The sequence below is a fragment of the Candoia aspera genome, chromosome 2 (assembly GCF_035149785.1).
Source record: "Candoia aspera isolate rCanAsp1 chromosome 2, rCanAsp1.hap2, whole genome shotgun sequence".
In the NCBI taxonomy this organism is placed as follows: domain Eukaryota; kingdom Metazoa; phylum Chordata; class Lepidosauria; order Squamata; family Boidae; genus Candoia; species Candoia aspera.
Window position 1 is genome coordinate 203,969,775 of NC_086154.1, and position 25,906 is coordinate 203,995,680.

General features: G+C 38.5%; 1 protein-coding gene across 1 annotated transcript in view; it reads left to right on the forward strand.

Moving 5' to 3' along the window:
* The window catches only part of LRRC2 (leucine rich repeat containing 2), a 91,665-nt gene that overhangs the window by 36,976 nt on the left and 28,783 nt on the right, over positions 1 to 25,906 (forward strand). Inside the window, exon 5 of the mRNA XM_063295226.1 lies at positions 12,889 to 13,025. Coding sequence (XP_063151296.1) covers positions 12,889 to 13,025 — 137 coding nt within the window. The remainder of the gene's footprint in view (positions 1 to 12,888; positions 13,026 to 25,906) is intronic.

Here is a 25,906-nt window from a genome sequence, read left to right on the forward strand (position 1 = left end):
GGTTAGCGGCCTAATGGTTTGCATATAATGCTAAGACATAATGGATATGTTCGTACATCAGGCTAAGCCCAAAACAAACCAGCCACATAATAGCTTAGTGTTATGTGAAAATCAATAAAAAGGAACAATAAAAAAGATTTTCTGAGCTCTAAAAAATGAATAAAAACACTGAAGGAGGAAAATATTTTTTCGCAGAATCATGAAGGTGCCTTTTAAAAAGGGAATGATGGATATTTTACAGAAAATGCACAACATGGGAGCAGCCCAGGAAAATCTAGTACCCAATTGTAATACTGTATGCATTCTTTATGATTACTAGACATTTTTACCGTTGAGACCCAGAGGTAAGTTATTAGCTAAGTTGGCTTCACTTTCCTGTAGAAGAAGACTTGGTTCTGGCATAGTCCTTTCCACACAGTTATCCTTCTTTTCAGTTTCTGGGGCTCATTCTCCTGTCTACACTTCTGTGTTTAGTCCTGTGTAAAATTTTCCTACCCAGATTGAGCAGTTCTTTCTTCATGTAAGAAGCAGTATTATTCTATTACTGGACACCTTTAAATGAAGTGATTAGTAAAACCCACCATGACATCATAATAGCTCGGAAAATGGCTGGGGAGGAAAGGTCCTGGATTATAGGCATACCTCAGTTCTTAATATGTATGGCAAGAAACTTCCAGTCTTCTAAAGGAAGTTGTAAAAATGGATTTATGATTACCTCTACTTATAATTTTCTGAACAGCCACTTAGGAGCTGTTATACAGCTTTCCTATTTCTTGAAGTTGCATTTTTATAATGATAATAGCCATTGCCTATTAAAATTTAAAAGCTGTAGTTTAATTATGGGATTTAAAATTTAAAAATGATTAGAAGAGAAATGAGAATGAGAATAAATCATAACTCAGGAATGATTGGGATGGCATCTAAGTACTAATTAAAAGTAAAATATTATGGGATTGGAAATTACCAGGGAAACTAAATTTCATTATTACTTTTGACTATTTCTATTTGGATGGCCCCAAATAACAGCAACAACAGCAACAATCATGTTTTACTAACTTGCCTAATTCTTAATAGGTATATCTTTTTTGTTCACAGCAGTATTGACTGTCATCAATCATTTAGATCAGAACCAAGTTAAAAAAAAACTTTAAACTACAGGTAGTCCTTGGTTACCAATGGTAACTGGGACTGGGAACTCTGTCACTAAGTGACACAGTCATAAGGCACAATGTCATGTGACTATGCTGACAAATTACAGCATTTCGGGCAGTCCCAGTTGCTGTTGTTAGGTGAATCCTGCACGGTCACAACATCCTGCAGTCACATGATTGCCATTTGTGATTTTCTGCTGGCTTCCCTATTGACTTTGCTTGTTGGAAGCCAGTAGTGAAGATCGCAAATGGCAATCATGTGACTGCAGGACATTGCAATGTCGTAATTGCGAGCTGATTGTCAGGCACCCAAATCGTGATCATGTGACTGTGGGGATGCTGCGACAGCCGCAACTATGAGGACTGGTCATAAATCCCCCTTGTTCAGTGCTGTCGTAACTTCAAATAGTTGCTGAACAACTGGACATTAAGTGAAGACTACCTGTAATTTGCTCACCTAATTTTAATGAAAACAAATCAAAAGTTGCTTCTTATGAATTTTGTTGTTTCCACACTAAGTTTGCTGCCTTGAAACAATAGTTCCTCACAAAACAGATACACAAAATTAATCCTCACTTTGAATTCATAAAGACATGTTTTCCAAACACACAAGTTCTTAATGGCTAGAAATCCTTTTGCCCTCAAATCATAGTATAAAGGATTTTGTAAAGCCCCAGATTTGTTTTATATATGGTTTGTAAGCTGTGTCTTCAAATGGTGACTTCTGTTCTGAAGTAACTTCTGAGTCTCCACTCTAGTTTCCTTCCAATTTATGAAGTAAGCATGTGAGATTCTGTCTTCTGGAACACTCTCCACAATAAAATTGATTTTTAGATTTTTTGTCCTGCCTTTATTATTTTTATAAATAACTCTAGGCCGAAAACATACATAATACTCCTTGCTCCTCCTATTTTCCCCACAACAACAACCCTGTGAGGTGAGTTGGGATGAGAGAGAGTAAGTTGATCCAGGAACCCCAGAGAAATATCCTGCCATTCAGATGTGGCAATTTAGAGAGTGGGGTCATGCCAGGAGAGAAGGCAAGGAGTTAATCCTCCTCCTGCATGTTTCCAGCTTACCATCTAACCCTATCTGCTTTAAGTCTTCCAGGGAGTAGTAGCTTTTTCCTGCCCAGTAGTGGCAGTATTTCAGGCTTGCCAAGCCAACCATGCCAATCCAAAGTTTGCCCAGCCAAACTTTGCAGATCCCCAGTGTTTGCTGAATAATCACATCTGCCTACCTGACCTAAGCAGGGGGTGCCTGCTCATTCATTGTGCCTACCATTAGCTGAAAAGAGGGTAGTGTGCCAAGCCAATTGCACTTACCTATCCAAACACTGAAGCTACCCAACATTTGCAAAGCTAATCATGTCTCTGCACCTACCCTACTCAGCAGCTGCCTGCTGCTCTTAGTCCTTCCATCAGTGAAGAAGAAATCAGTCAAGAATACTAATAAGGTGGTGTTTGATCACTGTGAGTGTACATGTGTCACTGTGCATGTGCATTAAGAAATTGAAATAAATTAGTGTCAATCAGTAGTACACCCTCTCCTCATTTAGTGACCACCATCCGTTCCTTAAATCAGAAGTGAAATGGTCACTACACGAACATGTGATTGAGAGAGAGAGAGATGCTGCGATGATCACTGGTTGCTGCCATCTCATTTAGATAAAATTCTCTCATATAGCTATGTCATTATTACTCCCATTCAGGCGTATGCTGTTGCCATAAGTGCACACATTGGTCAGAAAATGATATGTTTTTTTATTACCATTTTATTTGCAAATGGTCACTGCATGAGGTAGCCACTAAATGAGGAGTGGCTGTAATGACGTTAACAGTATCAATTTACCTTTTTGCTGCTGCCTGTTCCCTTTTTGATGTGTAACCCTATACGTAACTTAAAGACCAAGTTCATCCCTGGACTAACCAAGATTGTGCACCCTTTTCTTGAGTTATCTACAGGTGGCACTTTGAAAAACCATCCTGAGAAATAGAGTTTCTATTTATTTCTGTTTACTAATAGATTGCCTGTTACCCAGTTTGCTAGCCTGTAGTTGTACACTATCTCACAGCTGTATACACAGTGCAAAGACAAACTATTCTAATGCTGTACTTTTATCCATACGTTTTTTTCCTGTTTCTTAAAGAAGATTGGGACTAAGCTTTTAGGTTCCAAAATAAGCAATTATTTAAATTTCCTAATGTCTAAAGAAATCAATGTATTATGGAAAACGTCTTTTAGTCCTTGAACATATTTGCTCCCTAGGTTCAAAATTTCTTCCCAAAAGAAATAAACTTTCCATAAACTTAACTAATCCAGACATATTAACCTGCTCAAGACTGCTATCTGAGATGATAGCTAATTTGTATTTTGTACTGCAGATGTTTATACAGTATCTGCATCTGGATATGGGTGTGGGGGACAGAATCCAGATGTAACTATGTCACTTTTCCTTGCCTTCAGCCTTCACAGAGAAGGTACAGTCAGTGGCCACAGAGCTGCTTCTTCAGGAATACCAATAGCATAGGCAGGAGAAGGAAGGATAACAAATATGGGTCTCAGATAAGAATGAGGCTTTTTGCCTTCATGCTTGCAGTTGCAGCTGTTTTCTCAGATCTTGCTTTTATTCTGGCTGACAGTGTTTTGCAGCTCTGAACTTCTGCTATTTTGACAAAAGAAGGCAACTATAAAGGCAGAAGATGCCTAAGAATAAACACGCAGTATCAGAGGCATGCTGTATTGCAGGATATTGTTTCATGCAGACACTTTTAATCAGGTTGGTATTTCTGGTAGAGTAGGAAATCTATAGAACAGAGATAAGAAATTTTGGACCCACCATGGTTAGGGAAGATGGGAGTCATATTCTAACAACATTGGAATTTGGAATATTGGTTACTGAGTTTGCTATACAATTTTCTGCTGGATTCCTCTATACCAGGGTTTCTCAACCAGGGTTCTGTGGAACTCTCAGGTTCCGTGAGAGGTCACTAGGGGTTCCCTGGGAGATCATGATTTATTTTAAAAAAATTCAAATTCAGGCAACTTCACATTAAAGAGGTAAGTTTCATTCTTTACGTTTAGTTTAAGAACACTGTTCAAGCATATATACAGGCCTACCCATGAAACAAATATGCGTTTGTAACTTCTGGCTTACATTTGAGCCTGAAAGCGCAGGGGTTCCCTGAGCCCTGAAAAATATTTCAAGGGTTCCTCCAGGGTCAAAAGGTTGAGAAAGGCTGCTCTGTACTGATAACACAGTAGAGAAGAAAAATCACCAGGTTTTAATATATGATGGGTAATATTATAGCAAACTATGGTTGACTTCAATTGTAAATTTAGAGGAATAGTATCAGGCAATGTGTCATCACACAATGTATTGTATATCAGTAAGATTCCTTATATATGCTGCTGAGAGTATATCAAGTAGAAAGTATTTACTTACATGAGTTTGTATGCTGCTGTAATCTGTGGAGACCTAAAGCTTACAAAACCCTACCTGGTAAGAGGATTAAAAACATGAGAAATAACAAGAGAAGTAACAACATAAAACAACAAATTACAATTACAGCAAACTTTGTGCCAAAAGAATAAACGAACATCAACAAATACCATAGCAGGGAGCCTCCCTCTTCACAATTCCCTATTCCAAGCTCTTCTGAATAGCTATGTCTTGACAGCTTTCTGGAATATTACCAGAGAAAGAGTTATCTTGAGGATGCTGATCCAAAGAAGGAGGGTAGTCCCCAGGATCCCTGCAGATGACATTCTCTTGAAGAAAGTTTCTGAAAAAACCCTATTCTTCACAATCTTACTATGCAGGCAGAATCCAGAGGGAGTAAGCAGTCCCAAAGATACTGGGTCCTAAGCCGTATAGGTCTTTATAGATGGCAATCAGCAGCTTCACCCAGAAAATAACCGGTAATCGGTGCAGCTTCTGAAGCTGAGATATGATGTGTGAATTCCTAGTGACATCCATCACTACTTAGACTGCTAGATTCTGGACCAGTTGAAGCTTCTGAGTGGTCTTCAAGGGCAGTGTATTATATAGCCCAAATGAGAGGTGACTAACCATAAGTAGGGCCTCACGGTCCTGAGTCGCTCTTTGAGTGAGATGGGCGGTGACTAAATTCAAAATATAAATAAATAAATAAGGTCATAACTGGCATACAGTATGTAATTCTTTGAGCAGGAGCTAATAGTGCAGGTGAACCCCCAGAATATAGACCAGGTCCACCCCATGGAGTGCAATCCATCCACAATCAAATATGGCATAACTCACAATGTTGCGAACTTCTGTCCAGAGTTCTTCCGGGACCCTATCTACTAAGTCCAGTCCCTTAAATCTATTCTTCATCTCCACTGCATATTCCTTAGGAATATTAGTGAGCTCATATCTAGCTGATCTGTGGGTCTTCCCTAATCTCTTTAGTCTGATCCTAAATTGTGCAATAAGAAGTTCGTGATCTGAATTACAGTCAGCTCCAGGTCTTGTTTTTACCAACTGTATAGATGTCCACCACCTTTGGCTGCAGAGGATGTAGTCAATCTGATTTCGGTGTTGTCCATCTGGTGAAGTCCATGTATAAAGCTGTCTCTTAGGTTGTTGGAAGAGAGTGTTTGTTATGCAGAGTGAGTTGTTTTGGCAAAATTCTATCAGCCTATGTCCTGCTTCGTTTTGTTCTCCCAGGCCATGCTTACCTGTAATTCCAGGTGTCATTTGACTGCCCACCTTAGCATTCCAGTCTCCCGTGATGAAGATAACACCTCTTTTAGGTGTGTTGTCCAGTAGGTGCTGCAGATCCTCATAGAACTGCTCTACTTCAGCTTCTTCAGCATCTGTGGTTGGGGCGTATATTTGGATCACTGTGATGTTAGGTGGCTTGCCCTGAATTCAAATTGAGATCATTCTATCGTTTTTTGGATTGTATCCAAGCACTGCTTTAGCCACTTGACTATTAATTATGAAGGCTACTCCATTTCTTCTGTTGTCCTCTTGTCCACAGTAGTAGATGTGGTGGTCATTTGATGTGAAGTGGCCCATTCCAGTCCATTTCAGTTCACTGACGCCCAAAATGTCTTATCTTTAATCTTGACATCTCCCCAACAACCACATCCAATTTGCCCTGGCTCATAGATCTTACATTCCAGGTTCCAATGGCGTGTTGATCCTTAGAACATTGGATTCACCATTCACCACCAGCACTGTCGGCCGCTAGCTTTCCTTTCGGCTTTGAGCTAGCTGCGTCATCACATCTGGGGCTAGTTGAACTCACCCTCTGTTCCTCCCCAGTAGCATTTTGTCCATCTTCCGACCTGGGGGTCTCATCTTCTGATGGTATACTGACATATCTCTGGTTGTACTGATCCATTTAGTTTTCACGGCAAGAATACTGGGGTGGGTTGCCATTACCTTCCCCAGGGATCGCATTTAGTCTGACCTCTCTGTCATGACCTTCCTGTCTTGTGTGGCCCTTCATGGTTTTGCTCATGGCATCATTGAGGTGCTCAAGCTCCAGCACCATGACAAGGTAATGATCCTTTGCTGAAGCGGAAGTGGAAACTTACCCATATGATATATGCTTACGGTACTGTGATCTCTGTATGATTTAATATTCATAAGTTTTTAAATAATATGATTTGGGGAAAAATAATAAAGTTTAAAGATGTGAATGTAATTTTGAAATATATACTAAAATTTGGAGCCTATTAATATATGAAGGGACATTGATTTTGGCATGATGGAAACACTATACCTTTTTGGAGTTACAGTGCTGGACTAGTATGTCCTCTCTTACTACTTAGCTTTTCTTGACAAAATGGAAAGACTGATCAATATTATTATTTTGAGACAGTTTTAATGTTTTTAAAAACTAAGTATGTGTGACTGTCACAGGTGATGCCCCAACACAGGTTTATGATCTGATGGGGACTGGGCAAGGAGATATACAGTAGTTTCCAGATTTTACTCTTTTATTCAAATTTACAAAGACAGAAATAAGCAGTTTAAATATAAGCCAAGCCTTCTCAAAGTAGCCAAGTAGATTCACTTTTTTATACTTCAGCATTGCTAATTGTTATCCATTATTTCATGAGTGAAGCTCTCCCTCTTCTCTAGGCAAGCATAGGATAGCATAACCTTGCAGCACTTCACACTTTTTTTTCTCTAGATGTGCATCTGTTCTTAAAAGCATTTGTAAAAGTTTGGTCTAGTGTTAAGGTGCTGGGCTAGAAACCCAGAGACTGAAAGTTCTAGTCCTACGTTAGGCCTGAAAACCAGCTGGGTGACCCTGGGCCAGTCACTCTCTCTCCACCCAACTCACCTCACAGGGTTGTTGTTGTGGGGAAAATAGGAGGAGGAAGGAGTATTAGGTATGTTCGCTGCCTTGAGTTATTTATAAAAATAATAAAGGTGGGATAGAAAATAAATAAAATAAAATAAAATAAAATAAAATAAATAACACAATATGCTACATGCCTAACACAGGTATGTCCCTAATATGTATAACCTGCATGTCTCTAACTCCTATTTACCACTTTATATCTAAGGAAAAGGCTTAATTACCATCCACTCTCAGATTGAAGAAACAGTAGGTGACTGTCTGGTTATTTCTTTGGAAGGCAAATCTTTGACCATATCTTCTTATTTTTCATCACCTTCAACCCCAGCAGAACCATAGGGTTATCTAGCCATTTGCTTCACTATGTTGCTTCTCTTCAACATTCTTCCTTCCCTAGACTGTGCCCTTGAATGCTTCAGTGAGTCTTGATCCAGTCTCACCCAGCAGCCAATAAATCTGAATTAATGTTAACTCTTCAGTCCATGGTTAGGTTTACTAGATAGAAACCAAAGAACACAGGCCATCATCAAAGTGCTAGAGATCTCTAGTTTATAGTGCATTTCTAGCAGCCAGCTGGCTCCCTCTGTTATTCACCTTCTTCACCACAGAATCCTCTCTAATCTTGGCATGTCCTCCTAGAAGTTCTAAGACTTCCCCCTTGATGCCAGCTTTGTTTCTGATCCTCCTTCTCATATTAACATTATAAATCATTCTCTATTTTCACCTTTTTTTAGCTTGACAGAACACCAAGTTGAAAGAAGAGATTTTGTTTGAGTTGCTCTCCCATCTCTCAACACCCTCTCCAGAGTTCACACAGCTCTGGGGATAGCTTACTCTGGGTTATACAATGGCAATATATTTTTGCATTTCCCCCCATTTTTGATTTTGTTCTTTTAATGTTGCATATTAAAGCAATAAAAAATTGTGAAAACCAAAGTGGAAAAAACATTCTTCAATGAGGAAAAAATCTAAATAGCTCTCAGAACAAGTTATTGTAATCCCCTGACATATACCATACCTTAGTAACTATATAAATGCCTACCTTCCTACCTAGGGAAAGATAGACACAAAAACATTGGGCAACAATGCAGACTTCTAATATCAACCCCCCCTCCCAAAGGAAGCATATCTCAACCAAGAATGTCAACAAATGGAAGAATATTACAAGAAAAGGAAAGAAACCCAAGAAATCTTGTTAAGAAGTTCAGAGGTATAACAGGAACATTTCCAGCTAAGGCAGGGAAACTCAAGAATAATCAGAGAAGATATGATGAGGTATAAATGAATTTATGGGATCATGGAAAGACAATAGTAAAATCCTTTACAAATGGGACTATAGAATGATGGAAAAAAGTATACAGAGAGAACATACTCAGGAATGATTCCTTTAGTGATTGAGTGTGACAGGCAATAGACTAGTTATCAAATAGGAAAGCACTAGGCACAGAAGAAATATCCACCAAAGTGTTAAAAGCAGCATGAAAAAAGACAATTAAAGTGCTAACAGCTCTATATCAACAAATATGGAACAAATCTGTCTGGCCTAAAAACCAGGGCAGGGGGGCAGGGGGGCAGGGGGAATTAGCTATACCAGAGAAGGTAAGATGCAAGAGAATATATAAATTATTGAAGTGTTGCATCAATTCTTTGCTTATAATCTTATCAGGAAGAATAGAGCTATATAGCTATACATGAAAAGAGAAATGCCAGGTGAACAGGAAGATTTCAAAAAAGGCAGAAGGACATAAGATCAGACAGCTAACATAAGATACAGTAGATAAAGAAAAATATGATAAGGAGGTTTACCTCTCTTTTATTAACTTCATCAAGATCTTTGTGTAGAACATGTGGGACATACCAAAGTTAACATCTACCAGAATATCTGATTATTTTTCTGAAGAATTTTTACAATTAACAAAAAGCTACTCTTAGAACTGAATTTGGAAGAGCAGAGAGGTTCAGTAGAGGGAAAGAAGTGACAAAATAATGTTTACTGTCTCCATACCTATTTTAACATAAAAAGTGAATATCATAAAGGTGATAAAATCAGAAGAGATGATTATTGGAATTAAAATTGGAGGATTTATTCATTTATTAAATTTGTATGCCACCCAACTCCCAATGACTCTGGGTGGCCCACGAGTAAAACTCTTTTTTTTTTTTTTAAAGAAATAAAAATAAGGAATAAAAGATAGCAAGATGACAGAAACTGGACTGGAATGGAAAAAAAGAAACACCTCCACACAGTCTAATGGGGCTTCACTCATGCTCACTAAAGGCCTGGGAGAAGAACCAGGTCTTCAAGCCCCTTTGAAAAACCAGTAGGGTGGAGGCTGTCTAGATCTCATGGGGGACCTCATTCCAGAGGGCAGGTGCTGCTACAGAGAAGGTGCACTTCTGGGGATTAAACAACATGGCATTGTTTAATCAAAAGAACCTGAAGCGCACCAACCCTCCCAGATTGAATTGGCCAGGCAGACACTATGGGAAAAGAAGATTTAGAGGAGCCCATTATGAAACTAATAATGGTTAATGAAAAATCCGGTTATTGTTAAGTATTAAGAATACAGAGCTACTATGCTGTTAACCCACAGGTATGTGCTTATTGAACGTATACTTGACAATGAAGAAATAAAGTTTTTGTTTTTGTTTTACTGGGCCCTAGAATTGGTAAAGGTGGCTAAAGTGCTTGAGATCTAAAGCAGGATTAGCCCTAGGAAGGAAGGCAATGCACATTTAGACAAGACAGTGAAAGTTAAGGGTATTTCAGTGACAACAAGCATCACAATACTTAAAATAACAGTCTTCCCAATGGTAACATTTACTGTGAAAGCTGGGCATTGAGAAATAGGGAAGGAAAGGAGATATGCTATTTGAGTTGTGGACTGGGAGACAGTTACTAAGAGTCCTATGGACTACAAGAAGAACCCAAATCATTGAAAAATATATAGTGTACAGCATCAAGAAAAATCCTAATTAACAAGTATTGAAAGGTTCATATGAATAGCAATGTTTCAACACCTGGTTACTGACCGAGTAACAGTGACACTGATTGTATCACAGCAAAAAAGCAAGCAGAATCTCATAGAAGCTACCAGAAAATGACTTCCTTGTTAAGGGAGGCAGTAAGCATTCTCTTGTTCCTTTATAAAAGCTGCAAAAACCCATACACATACATGAATCAATCTCACCTGCACTGCTAAAATGAGGCTTTGCATGGAATGTTTGGAAGGCAATATTTTTGTATCCTAGAGGCATTAACTGAATTACAGTTAATGCTTTCACCCAAGCCTTCCTCTAGAATTGAGCAGTGATAAGATTTCAAATAAGAACTGCTCCTGGGTCTTTCTATTCCCTTCCTCCCTTCCCATCCCCTTTTTCTTGTACTGTATAGTATGTCTCTCAGATTGTAAGCCTGAGGGCAGGGACCATCTCACTTCTGTTATTTGAAGGTTGCTGTAGAAGCCTTTTCACAATTTATGAACCAAAAGAGAGAGGAAAAGCCAAGAGTCAATTAACTTACTCTATTTTACCAATATCTGAATCTCTTGCATAATTTCCAGAAGATTTAACTATTGAAATATAAATGTAGGTATTCACATAGTCATTCAAACAATTGTATTTAGAGCAAAGAATTTAAAATAAACTTTCAGGTCAGGCATGTTGAAGAGTTTTAGTCTACTTTCAAATTCCCTGAGAACACACTAAGCTGTTTAAATTAGCTAATAGTATGATTAAACATATTATTTACATTTTCGTTCTCTCTTCTTACAGGGATTTTAAAAATAAGTCAGCCTTAAACTAAAAGGCAAAGACTCGTGCTGACTGCATCCATGCATTTTTCTTGGCAGGGTTATAAAAGTGGCTGGCCATTGTCTTTTTTTCAGGGGGGTGAAAAAACATCTACCATTAATGGGAATTCCTAAATAACTGGTCAGCAGTTTAACAGTGATTTAAGAGAAGTTCAGATTAATTCTTATAAAAACTTGCTGAGTGTGGAAAAATAGGTGGGGCTACTTTGATGCCTGTTGTGACACTTCACAACTATTTTTCTTAATTCCGTGGAGCACAAAGGAAGCTATTCTACTCATTCTACAAGGAAGCAAAATAACTGTATTGGCTCCAGAGTGGGCAGATTTTTTTTGCCTTGTCCCAGAGAGAAGCGTGGAAATTAAGGGGCTTTGGATCCCATTATATCGCCTTTTGAAATGCCAATTTCTACTATTACTGCCAGTGAGTGGGCAAGTTCTCACTGACAGGGATCTTAAGTGAGATCTTCTTTAGCAATTCTTCTTAACAGAATTCCTAGATGTGTCTGTACAATATTATGTGTCTGTACAATATCTAATGGATACTCTCCCACAGACCACAGGGCTGCATTCTAAAATGTGATTAGGTAACAGTCCTACTTCAGCTTCAGAGACGCTTAGCTAATTTGAAGCAATCACTAACTCTTACAAGACAAAACCTCCCCCAAAATAGCCTTTATAAATATTTGTTATTGATAAAGCAATCTAATAAGCAAATTTTAAATGGATTGAGTGGAATTGGAAATCTCTGTTTTGTATAAACAATGGGAAACTCTCTTAATGCTTATATCAAACATTTCAATAGAATTTAGATTACAGCTTACTCAACAAAAAAGAATTTTGAACTTATTGGACCCCTTTGCATTGGTAAAGAAAAGGAATTAATGAATCATCATGTTGCTGGAGATGCAATCAGAATCAGCTTCATTAAAGCTGCATATTCTGGGAAGAAGTCATTGCACATATTAATTTCACTTTCAGTCAGGGTTTAATAATTTCAGATTTCCATATTCTTTTGAACAATGTACCTGATTCATGGAAATTAATGGCTGGCAATGAAAATGGATTCTCCATGCCTTATTTATTGCTAAAATACCTGTCCTTCAATATTGGAAAGATAAATTTATGGCCCCAATTACTCAATGAATTAAAGGCTGATGTTACTTGTAACTTATAAACAAGTTACTTACAATATAGATTATGTATGGATAATTATAATAATGAAATGTGGCAATCCTTTATTGACATGTTTATGTAAAAATTTTATATACATGTATATATATATAAGAAATATATATATATATATATATATATATATTGTGTGTGTGTGCGTGTGTGTATGTGTATGTGTATATATATGTATATGTATATATATATATATATATAAATGTTTTCATTCTCTCTTAATATTTCTTTTTCTGTTTTAATTAAATAATACTTTTTTTAAAAAAGGTAACCATTCTAATTATTATTTTTAATCATGAAATCAGAACTCCCTGCACCCATTAACATGAGTGTAACTTTTTCCTGCTGTTATACTCATTTTAATTATTGCTCAGCTAATTTTAACTCACTTTATTTTGACAGGTTGTTTAAAAAACCTGAAAGAGCTCAACGTAAGTTTTAACCGTTTGAAGACTGTCCCTCCAGAACTGGGAAACTGTGAGAATCTTGAAAAACTTGATTTGTCTGGAAATTTAGAACTAACGGAGCTTCCATTTGAAGTAAGACTTTGAGCTTACTTTTGATATGCTGATCACCTGAAGATATGGGATGTTTAAAGATAATCTGATTCCCAATTAACAAAGACCATGATAAGCATTACACCATTACAAATGTATTTCATGGCTCAACAGTGCTTTAATTACCTATGTTTTAGAAGCCATGTGACTAAAGAACCTCAGTGAATTAGGTATGAATTTCAAAGAACCTCAGTGAATTACCTATGACCAGATTATGAATCTGTATGTGCTTGTGGACAGAAGAGCAAAATTATGTCAAAAGATACTTTGTTTAAGGCTAATTGCATGAATGGCTTTCTGCCATGAAAAACAAAATTATGCAGACAGCAGGAGCCATGCTATGCCATGAAGACTTGGCAGATTAAAAATATTTGGTTCGGTTTCTTTTGTTTTCATAGTACATTTTATGAGGTTGCAAGAGAAGAATAAAAACTACAAAAAAACAAAAAACTACAAAGAAAGAAAAAACTAAAAAAGTGTGGAGACACACGAGAATTTTTTTTCAAATTTACAAAAAGATGTGGCTTCTGACTTTTAACAGCAAAGATATACAAAAACTTCCATAATCAAACTTTTACTCTATATTAAACCAAAACACCACATTATTTCCCTAAGTCATTCCACTTTAACACATAATAAAAATCACCAAGTACAGTTACTTCTCTCCCTTATATTAAAATAAAGAAAAAAAAATCATATAAACCTCCTACACATCTTTCTCCCCTCCAAAAGATAAAACATATTTAATTATTCTCTTCCTACCACTATTCTATACATTTCTGTCTATCAGAATAAGAATCAAATTAAAAAGCACATAAATTGTCTGCTATTATAACTTAATAGTACAATTTTAATAATCCCAATCTTAATGAACCCAAAAAACAAAGCAATTCAAAACAGTAATTCCATATCTTTAAAAGGGAATAACATCAATCAAATCCTTAAAGCAAACCAGATAAACATTCTTTAACCCTAATACAACAGTTTTAATCATTTTTATCTTAATAAACCCAAAAAACAAAGCCAATTCAAAACAGTAAATCCAAATCTTTAAAGGCAAATAGCATCAATCAAATCCTTAAAGTAAACCAGATGAACATTCTTCAACCCTTATCCCACTTCAAAGCAGTTACATATCCCCACAATCTGCACAGAACTTTCCTCCTGAAAGAATCAAACAGCCCAACTGCCCCCCTCAAAGGTTCTTTTTGTGGCATTCCACCAGGAGATCGATTTTACTTATGGCTTGCAGGTCACTCTCTCCCTGAGATTTCTCCAACTCTGTAATCCAATCTTTCTCCAGCATCTCAATAAAAATCCCAGTCTCAAGTCTTAAAAAAAAAACCTTTCTATTGTTTTAAATTCCTCAATTTCATCCACCACTTCTCCAACCTGATGGCACATTTTAGATCTCATATTTTCCACAATGTCCTGGATATCTTGCATAAAAGTTTGATGGAAGTCAGAAGAAATCTGTTTAAAATCCTGGTGAAAGTCAGAAAGAATCTGTTTGAAATCCTCCATGTCTCATACAGTACATTATGGCGCCCCCTAGGAGCTTAACCAGCAAAAGTCAAAGATATGGAAGAGTTCCAAAATGTGTTTACATAAAGTGAGAGTGAGATAGCAGACAGTTCTCAAGGGAAAGTGAGGACAGAACACTAAAGGTTCAAATCAGCCGATTCAACGTGTAGGAAAATGCTAATATCTTCAAATTTAACACAAAAATAATAACAGGAAGACAATTGTTTTGTCTTTGGAACACTTTTTGGAAGGAAAACAAAATCCAAAACTTAAACATTTTTTTTTAAAAAAGGTAATCCCAAAAATAACGTTAAGCACCAAGAGAACCAGCTTCTCCTCACTGTAGAAAGCCTCTCTTGGGGTACATATACTTAAAAAATATACAAATTGGTGATTTAGAAATGGGGTGGCTGGACTTAGTGTTCCTTTAAGGCTACAGTGCAGCTTGGAAAGTGATGAAGTCCTCGCTTCCCAGCTGGCCCTTACTAGTCAAACCCGAAACACTGTTTGCGATCTTCTGGCTGCAAGCAGCTGTCCGGAGGACAGATGGGATGATTCCAGGTATTTTTCTTGATCCAGAGAACATTTCTAGGCTTCAGGAAAACCTTCCTGAGCCCGAAAAAAGTTACCGTGTTGTCAGCTCCGCCCGCTGAACCAGCAGTCACAGCCGTTCAGTCCATCATTCCCACCAGAAGCCCCAAAATATTTGGCTCGGTTTCAAGATTGTCATTAGCAGCAAAACATGGCTTGGCAAAAATTCAGGGCACTTCCAGACATTCCTGTCACTTAAGACTCCTGACCTGACAAAGAAGTTGGGCTTGAGATAAAATTATTTAGGGTTATTTCTTTCTTTATAAAGTTCTTTCAGGGAGCTGGCAGCCAATTCTAACTTGCCTTTTCAGGCCGATATAACAGCATAGAAAAACTCAGCCAACTGGTGCTCAACTGCTGATCAGCAAATAGTATCTTGGCCAGCTTGCTTAATTGAAAAAAAAATGCCTCTACTGTATAGAAAACAGTAAAGAAGAAAAGACTTTCAGGTGCCTTTCACAATAGCAACCCAGCTAGCCTTCTCTCCTGCCCTGCATTTGGTTGGCTATCCAGTGCTGGGAATTGGGCACCCCTTCCAATGAACTTTAAGGCTGCCTAGTTCAAAGCACAATAGCCAAATTCTGTGGCTTTCATGAATTCCACTGGCTACAGTCACTGCCTGAAGCCTGAATTCCTTGCATATTGTGAATGCAACATCAAGAAGCCAAGATCTAGGGTAATAAAATGATTCAGAATTGATGCCATTGATTGCTGGAGACCAACTCAGTCCTGAAAGGATATGCATCTCTATCTGGAAAGCCTACAGCTGCACACATTTGTGATGCAGCTAAATGGTTTACAAACTGCTTAGATGCTTTAGGAAAAAGAAATATGCAATTCTGTAAAAAGATTAGGAATAATATGTACTCAGTCTGTCTATATGCTGCCAAATGCCCAAGGGGTTCATCTGTCTTGCTGTATACCTGGCAGAGGGTAAAGTGAAACCATAATAATTATAATATTATTTTTATACTGCTCTCTCTGAAAGATGAGTAGAGGCATGCTTTGCAGTTAGCAAGAAAAAAGAAAGACTTCCTTACTGAAGTACAATTAAGCCACAAAACTTTCCCTGACATTTTCAGTCATAATTGTCATGTGGCAATTCAAGGAGGGAGGGAGGGGTGGATAAGCTTTTCTTCACATGCAGGAGTTAGCTTGGTTGCTTGTATTGCTTCTGTCCCTGCAGTGTTTGAACTAACTCTGGTGTTCAGGATATGGCTAAAAGCAGGTCAAATCTGTTGTGGTTGTCCAAAATCTAGAATCATCAGAAACCTCCAAGAAGAATTCCAGTTGCTACAGTGATGGCCTCTAGTCTTAAAATGTGATAATTCTCAAGTATCTAATACTGAGACAATTTCTATTGCAGTAGATTGCTTTTATTTCATTAGTAGTTCCTAGGGTCTTAGTCAGAAATGTACTAATTTTTGCTGGAGATGTTAAGCACTGAACAGTGTTACTGATTTAAAGACTGCATAATTTACTCAATGTGTTATGATGTAATTGGAATATTAGGCCTAAGGCAGTATTTGCATATTTGGTCTGATAAAACATTACATTACTTTTAAGAAAAATGATTTGATTTAGTCCTGGGTTCAATTACCAAGCATGGGTTTGCAGTCATGTGATGATTTTAAAGTATGTAGCAGCACTCTGCAGTTGTCATAATGGAGACTGGTGCTAAATTAGCATTAGAAATGTCCAGCATGTGCATGTACACACCCACTCCACCCCCACAAACTTGCCGTTCTGTTTCCTATATCCTCAGGGAAGGCAGCACAAAAGTTAGAAGAACACTCAAATGATGGTTTAATTTTTAAAAAGTTTATACATTAAGCAATTGTAATGTGTGACTCAAAAGCTTTAATCCTCAGAGTAATTGCGTCTTTCACACAGAGAGTGTTTAAAATTTTATATTAGCCTTAAGCTTTATGTATGTATGTATTTTGTTTCTTTGTTTAGTACCCTTTTTCATAAAGATGGCTAGCATTAAGAAGTAAAATGACAAGAACTGAAAGCTTAAAACTTTTTAAATTACATCATATAAAAATGCATCAAGCTTATCTGTGCTCTAAAGCAAATATATTTCTGTTGTGATCAGCTTTTCTGTGAGTTTTGGGATCGCTTAGTCAAGGATGGGTCATTTTTGGATACTGTTCATGAAATACAGAAAAAAATGGAAGGGGCCACAGAGAATGTGCTTTCAGGTACATTATCCATTCCCCCTATAGAAATATTTCCCATATCTATAGATTTGGGACATTTTAGTATCACTTACAAAAATGCCCTTTCGGCTTCCTCAGATTATTTGGGGCACTAAAAGTTGTTAGACAGTGAGGAAACAAATTGCCAGTTGTGTGGAAATTACATTCTCCAGAAAATTGATGCACAGTGTTTTATCACTGGAAAAAAATGCAATTTTTCATTTGGCAGGAATGTCTCTTGCAGTAACAGATGACAGTTGGACAATGTGTGTACGCTTGTTCAAATACCAGAGACACCTGTCAGCTAGTGCTTATGGAAATGGAACCATATGTGTTAATAGATTGTGACATATACACAAATCAAAAGGAATGTTGCTTTTAAAGATAGAATGCAGCTACCTCTTTTCTTTTTCTTACTAAAAAATGAGATAGAAATGGGAACATTTTTTCTTAGCCGAATTGTAGGCACGAAGAAGCCAATCTGAGGAAGGACTGCATTGAGGATAAAGGCCCAAAGTCCCACAGATAACAGCTCAATTCATATCAGATCTCTTTTAAGTTGAAAAAAAACAAAACAGATTTACCAACATGCTTATTAAAGATAATTGCTACTTTGTTTCCTGGTATATGTTTTAAAGGCTGAGTGCTACTCCATTGCATTATAGAGGTATAACAATTCTCATAATGGCTGTTGCAGCCTGCCATGATCCCCAGGTAAATGTTTTACCTCCTAATGCAGAGGCCTTTGATTAGCAATGTATAAAGCTACAACCAACTTCACCAGCATCTCATTCTCCTTTGTGGAGTCTAGCTATAATTTTCTTTTTACTTTTTAAAATGTTTAAACAAAAATTAAAAATCAGTGTCGACAGGATGGAAGTCAGAGCCCCCAGCGACAAGAAAGGAGGTGATAACACAAAAACAGAAATGGAGTTCCTGAAGAAGCCCTTTTCTTGTTATAGATTCCCACCTCTATCTAGCAGAGTAACTTTCTCATCTAGGTTACATGACCTGGCTGATTAGGGGTGGGTAATTTAACTAGAGCAGCCTGAAGGCTTTGCGTCAGACGTTTAAATATGTACTCTGAGTTCTTGCCTAACATATATTACCCTACTTGCTTCATCATCCTTGTTTGCAATTATTTGTATTTGTAATACTGGTCAGTGACTGCAATAATAAAGAATTGGAATGTGGACCCAGCTAAGTGTGCCCTATGAATGGGACCATAAAATTCTTGTAAATAAGAAGGGGCACAATCCAGGCAAAGATAAGCTATGCAATTCATATTGTCATTTATTTCAGATGACAATATAACATTTGCATAACGTTGGATTTAGGTTGCTTCCAGAACAATGGCTCTACCAATAAAAAGACACCAACAATCAAAAGACTTATGCAGCTTCTCTAATTTTCTTTCCTTAATGGATTTTTTTTTTTGGTCAAAGAGGGAAAAAAAATCGAGAATTGTTGAGGAAACAGGGGCTTGGGGGGATATGCAAATAATAAGCAAAAGACAACACCTAAACCCCCTTCCAATAAAATTCTATGTTTTAAGTAGACCAATTGTACCATGAAAAATCCTTAGAATCCCACCTTTTAAAACTGACATTTGTATTCTCTCCTGTGAAGGGGAAGGCAGATGCATGTAAAACCTGTGCCAAATATTTCACTCCCTCCTTCCAGTGTTTACCAAATGTGTGACAGTTTATGAAAAGGAACAGCTGGGTTCTTTTCCTAGAGAAAGGGTAGAGTTTAGGGTGTTGATATTGACATCACCTATAATTTCATTTTCCAATATTAGTGGGAGGGTGTGAAAAGGAAAAGGGCAGGTGTAAGGTGTCAGATGTCAAGTGGGCTTTCACAGAAGCATTAGCACCACATGAGGTCCTATAAATGTTTGGAGAGATTAAAGAAATATATGCAAGTAGATAAGAACCCAGAGCTAAGACATAAGGCAGTCCTCATTCAGTTGTTTTAATTCAACTGAATTGTTTATAATTACGTTGTTTATTCATTTAGTCTCTTCCGACTCTTCGTGACTTCATGGACCAGCCCATGCCAGAACTTCCTGTTGGTCATCAACACCCCCAGCTCCCCCAGGGATGAGTCCGTCACCTCTAGAATATCATCCACCCATCTTGCCCTTGGTCGGCCCCTCTTCCTTTTGCCCTCCACTCTCCCTAGCATCAGCATCTTCTCCAGGGTGTCCTGTCTTCTCATTATGTGGCCAAAGTATTTCAGTTTTGCCTTTAATATCATTCCCTCAAGTGAGCAGTCTGGCTTGATTTCCTGGAGGATGGACTGGTTTGATCTTCTTGCAGTCCAAGGCACTCTCAGAATTTTCCTCCAACACCACCGTTCCAAAGCATTTATCTTCCTTCTCTCAGCCTTCCTTATGGTCCAGCTCTCGCAGCCATATGTTACTACGGGGAACACCATTGCTTTAACTATTCAGACGTTTGTTGTCAGTGTGATGTCTCTGCTCTTAACTACTTTATTGAGATTTGTCATTGCTCTTCTCCCAAGGATTAAGCGTCTTCTGATTTCCTGACTGCATATCTGAGATTGTTAATGTTTCTTCCAGCGATTTTAACTCCAGCCTTGGATTCCTCAAACCAGCATGTTGCATGATGTGTTCTGCATACAAGTTGAATAGGTAGGGTGAGAATATACAGCCCTGCCATACTCCTTTCCCAATCTTAAACCAGTCCGTTGTTCCGTGGTCTGTTCTTACTGTTGCTACTTGGTCTTTATACAGATTCTTCAGGAGGCAGACAAGATGACTTGGTATCCCCATACCACTAAGAACTTCCCACAATTTGTTATGACCCACACAGTCAAAGGCTTTAGAATAGTCAATAAAACAGAAATAGATGTTTTTCTGAAACTCCCTGGCTTTTTCCATTATCCAGCCGATATTGGCAATTTGGTCCCTAGTTCCTCTGCCTTTTCTAAACCCAGCTTGTACATCTGGCAATTCTCGCTCCATGAATTGCTGAAGTCTACCTTGCAGGATCTTGAGCATTACCTTACTGGCATGTGAAATGAGTGCCACTGTTCGATAGTTTGAACATTCTTTAGTGTTCCCCTTTTTTGGTACGGGGATATAAGTTGATTTTTTCCAGTCTGATGGCTATTCTTGTGTTTTCCAAATTTGCTGGCATATAGTATGCATTACCTTGACACCATCATCTTGCAAGATTTTGAACAGTTCAGCTGAGATGCCGTCGTCTCCTGCTGCCTTGTTATTAGCACTGCTTCTTAAGGCCCATTCAACCTCACTCTTCAGGATGTCTGGCTCTAGCTTACTGACCACACCATCAAAGCTATCCCCGATTGTTATCCTTCCTATACAGGTCTTTTGTATATTCTTGCCACCTTTTCTTGATCTCTTCTTCTCTTAGGTCCTTGCCATCTTTGTTTTTGATCATACCCATTTTTGCCTGGAATTTACCTCCGATGTTTCTAATTTTCTGGAAGAGGTCTCTTGTCCTTCCTATTCTATTGTCTTCTTCCACTTCCGCGCATTGCTTGTTTAAAAATAATTCCTTATCTCTTCTGGCTAACCTCTGGAATTTTGCATTTAATTGGGCATATCTTCCCCTATCGCTGTTGCCTTTTGCTTTCCTTCTTTCTTGGGCTACTTCTAGTGTCTCAGCAGACAGCCATTTTGCCTTCTTGGTTTTCTCTTTCTTTGGGATGTATTTTGTTGCTGCCTCCTGAACAATGTTGCGAACTTCTGTCCAGAGTTCTTCCGGGACCCTATCTACTAAGTCCAGTCCCTTAAATCTATTCCTCACCTCCACTGCATATTCCTTAGGAAATTTAGTGAGCTCATATCTAGCTGATCTGTGGGTCTTCCCTAATCTCTTGAGTCTGATCCTAAATTGTGCAATAAGAAGTTCGTGATCTGAACTACAGTCAGCTCCAGGTCTTGTTTTTACCGCCTGTATAGATGTCCGCCACCTTTGGCTGCAAAGGATGTAGTCAATCTGATTTCAGTGTTGTCCATCTGGTGAAGTCCATGTATAAAGCCGTCTCTTAGGTTGTTGGAAGAGAGTGTTTGTTATGCAGAGTGAGTTGTCTTGGCAAAATTCTATCAGCCTATGTCCTGCTTCATTTTGTTCTTCCAGGCCATGCTTACCTGTAATTCCAGGTGTCATTTGACTGCCCACCTTAGCATTCCAGTCTCCTGTGATGAAAATAACATCTCTTTTAGGCATGTTGTCCAGTAGGTGCTGCAGATCCTCATAGAACTGCTCTACTTCAGCTTCTTCAGCATCTGTGGTTGGGGCGTATATTTGGATCACTGTGATGTTAGATGGCTTGCCCTGAATTCGAATTGAGATCATTCTGTCGTTTTTTGGATTGTATCCAAGCACTGCTTTAGCCAGTTTACTATTAATTATGAAGGCTACTCCATTTCTTCTGTGGTCCTCTTGTCCACAGTAGTAGATCTGGTGGTTATCTGATGTGAAGTGGCCCATTCCAGTCCATTTCAGTTCACTGACGCCCAAAATGTCTATCTTTAATCTTGACATCTCCCCAATAACCACATCCAATTTGCCCTGGCTCATAGATCTTACATTCCAGGTTCCAATGGCATGTTGATCCTTAGAACATCGGATTCGTTGTTCACCACCAGCACCGTCGGCCACTAGCCGTCCTTTCGGTTTTGAGCTAGCTGCGTCATCACGTCTGGGGCTAGTTGAACTCATCCTCTGTTCCTCCCCAGTAGCATTTTGTCCATCTTCCGACCTGGGGGTGTCATCTTTTGATGGTATACTGACATATCTCTGGTTGTACTGATCCATTTAGTTTTCATGGCAAGAATACTGGGGTGGGTTGCCATTACTTCCCCAGGGATCGCATTTAGTCTGACCTCTCTGTCATGACCTTCCCGTCTTGGGTGGCCCTTCATGGTTTAGCTCATGGCATCACTGAGGTGCTCAAGCTCCAGCACCACGACAAGGTAATGATCCTTTTCTGAAGTTCTAATTATATATAATCTATATAAGAGCATTGTGAATATCACCATTTTTACCTCAGCCAACTTCTTCATATGGAAAGGAAAGTTGGATATGTTAGGAGAGACAAAAGTTGAATTCAAGTGGAGTGCATGGTCAGTCAAAAAGATATAGGATCAAGAATAAACATGGATTAAATTCAGAAGTGAGTGAGCTGTAAAAAATAATGGTTTGGTCAAATAGAAGAAATGATCATGGATCAAATTGCAAAGCAAATATACTAAGGATGAATGAATGGATTAAGAAGAAGGGGTAGATTGAAAAAGCTGTGGTTGGATGAACAATGTATGAATCATTGTATGGATCTGGTGGAAGCTGTTTACAAGGACAGAAAGGTATGGAGAGGTATAGTGAATGGGGTTGTTGTAAACTAGGTTTTAATTTCCTTTCTTTTGCTTTCTACATCTTACTCTTTGCCGCACTTTGTATAATGTCCCTTAACTTTGCATGATAGATATAAGCTTTTCCTCCCACACTTGTTAATGTGCATTCCTCCAATCTTTGAGCTGACAGAAAAATATGCTGAGATAAATTGCAATGCCCTGATGACTGAGCTGTATTCTGATTGGTGAGTGATGCTATCCTTAAGTTTTAATATGGGATAATTTATGGATTGATTGATGGGTTCTCTTGGCTTCATTTCCCTTCCCACCTAGTGTTACCTGCTGGTGGAAAAACAACCATTAATTCTTGATGTATGGCCAAGTGCGGTTTGGTGAGTGTAGGCAAGTTCTTAAAATGTAAAGTTTAGTCACCTTTCAAACTGCCAAAATAACTGGTCATTGACACAAAGGTGTTCCATTCTGGTGAGGGGTCACTTGGGCAGGCTTTCAAGAGTCTATTATTTTATCCCACAACAGTAAAGAGCATTCCTGGAATCCCTGCTGGTTATTTCCTGATGTTGCCAACCTTGAAGGGCTGGCACCACCCTACGTCCTTCTCTGTAACTGGCAGCACTTGGAAGTATCCCATATAGTACACCAAGTGGTGTATGAATAAGGAAAATGGTGCCCCCTCCAAATTTGAACTAAAGGAATCATTTAGATTTTTGAATTATTGTGATGATGATTTTTCAATTAAATCAACATGTACAAACTATATTTGCATTCCATATGGGTCATCACTTCAGGCAGTATCTACTTTTAACTTTGATCAGCTGCAGCTTGTTCGGGGGAAAATACCCTCAGTGGTTCAATCAGGGCTACAGGACAGATTTTCTGTGAACTGAAAGTGTTTCTGATTCAAGGCAGATGGGTTCAGTGGTATCTGCAGATGCTAAAGTGTTATAAGAGAGCTCTATAAGCATTGACTCCATTTGTTGGGTTCTTTGGCTCCAAACCTTAATGAGCACAACTGTATACTGTGATTGGTACAAAGTTTATAAGCAAGCAAACAAGCAAGCTGTACTGCATAAAAACTTTCTTGATCAGATCTGGAGGAGCCCCCTAACACAAAGTTTTTTGTACCCGTGGTGGAAAACTGAACCCAGTCTTAGAGCCAGATTCTGTCTCCATGTATTTTGGGCTTTAATAAGAAGTCAAAACCAAACAAACCTCATTTTAACTTAGTGTAATGGGTGAACCCAGCAGGTGCTTTATTCTGTGCAGAAGGAGAGAGGAAGCAATTTCCCCCTGAGTCTGCTCTTTCAAGCAGGAAGGCTTCAGATCCATAAGTACCTCACTCCTGATTTATATATTCCTGGTTAGCCTTCCTTCCTGGTACTTCTCATTGCACATAGATCCAAAAAGAAGGGTAGGATCTGGCAGTTTTACAGATAGGCAGGATGGAAGAGGCTGCGAAGTTCTTCCAATACCTTGGGTGTAGCTCCCAAAGACTCCCCACATTTGATGCCAAACTGCTATAATCTTTAATATGACAAAATAGAAAAAAAGATTAAATATGCAGTTGGGAAGTAATTGTATAAACTTATTTAATATTAATTACATGCAAACAGAAGTAGAGTGCAATTTGATTTAGTTTTTGCCTAAGTCCCACCTACAATATTCAGAAGGGGGCTCATGGCATCCCCCTCAAAGGTACGTGTGGCCCTTAAGTCTACAAAAAGTATCTTTTGATGCTGCCCCAGCATTAGCTCAGCTCCTTGGCTGTCTAAGTTTGAAACTGAGTAATTGTTCTGCTCTGGGATCTTTTCTGAGCTGTTTTCTGTGTTAGCCAAGTGCTGCATTATAGAGGTTCCTGAAGTTTAGAAAACCAGTAATTGAGGATTTTTGCTCACTCCCTTCTTTTATCCACGGCTTGGTCAAATCTCAAGGAACAGTTGGAAGCATTCAGTTTTCAAGAATGATAAAGTGTAATTGAAACAGAAAAGATTACTTTGGCTTACTTTGGTCCAAATCGATCAAACTGATGATCTTCCCAACCCCGTTCTTCACTTCCTAGTAGCAACAGTATATATAGTGGAAAACAGAGCCACTGGGACACTAAATGACATTTGATTCACCTTGACATAAAAAACAATTGTAAGCTGTAATGTACCCCAAATCAGCCCACTTAAGAAATAATAATATGATCCTATCTTTCTTACAGTTATCCAGTTTCTTTTTTAATAATATTTTTATTGCAGTTTAAAAATACAAAAGTAAAAAAGAAACTAATACAAACTAAGAAAAATATTAAAAAGGAAAAGAAAAAATAAAAGAGAAAAAAAAGGAGGGGGAGAAAGAAATAAGGAAAAAAAAAGATATATAAAGAAATGACTTCCCCCTTCATCAAGACAAGTACAAACAATTTCAGTAACTTATCACCTTCTCTAACATTTCAGCCAAAAATAATAACAATAACAATAACAATAATAATTTATCATATTTTTATTACCGCCCATCTCCCCCACTTGGGGGACCCTGGGAGGTTCACAATAAAACAGTATAAAATACAATAAAATCAGAATAATATCAATAAATATACATATAAAATATAATAAAATCCAAGTGATGGCAGATCTAATTTCCCCCAAAGGGGACCAGAACTGGTTCCAGCAGGACTAGGGAACCAACCAGCCCCAAGAGTGACTCTTCCTCTCCCCACTCCAGGCATGGCGTCAAAACCAGGTCTTCAGCTGTTTCCTGAAGTCCAGAAGCGAGGAGGCCAACCTCACTTCTGGGGGAAGGATGTTCCAAAGGGCAGGAGCTGCTGCAGAGAAGGCCTGCTTCCTGGACCCTGCCAGATGGAATTCTCTTGCAGATGGGGTCCGTAGCATGCCCTCTCTGCATGACCGGGTGGGATGGGTTGATGTAACGGGGATGAGACGGTCCTTTAGGTAACCTGGCCCTATGCCATGGAGGGCTTTAAAGGTGATAACCAACACCTTGAATTGGACCCGGAAGCAAACTAGCACCCAGTGCAGCTGGCAGAGCAAGGGAATAATGTGTGCTGATCTTGAGGCACCAAAAACTGTCTGCGCAGCTGCATTTTGGACCAGCTGTAGCTTCCAGATACTCTTCAAGGGTAGCCCCATGTAAAGCGCATTACAGTAGTCTATCTGGGAGATGACCAGGGCATG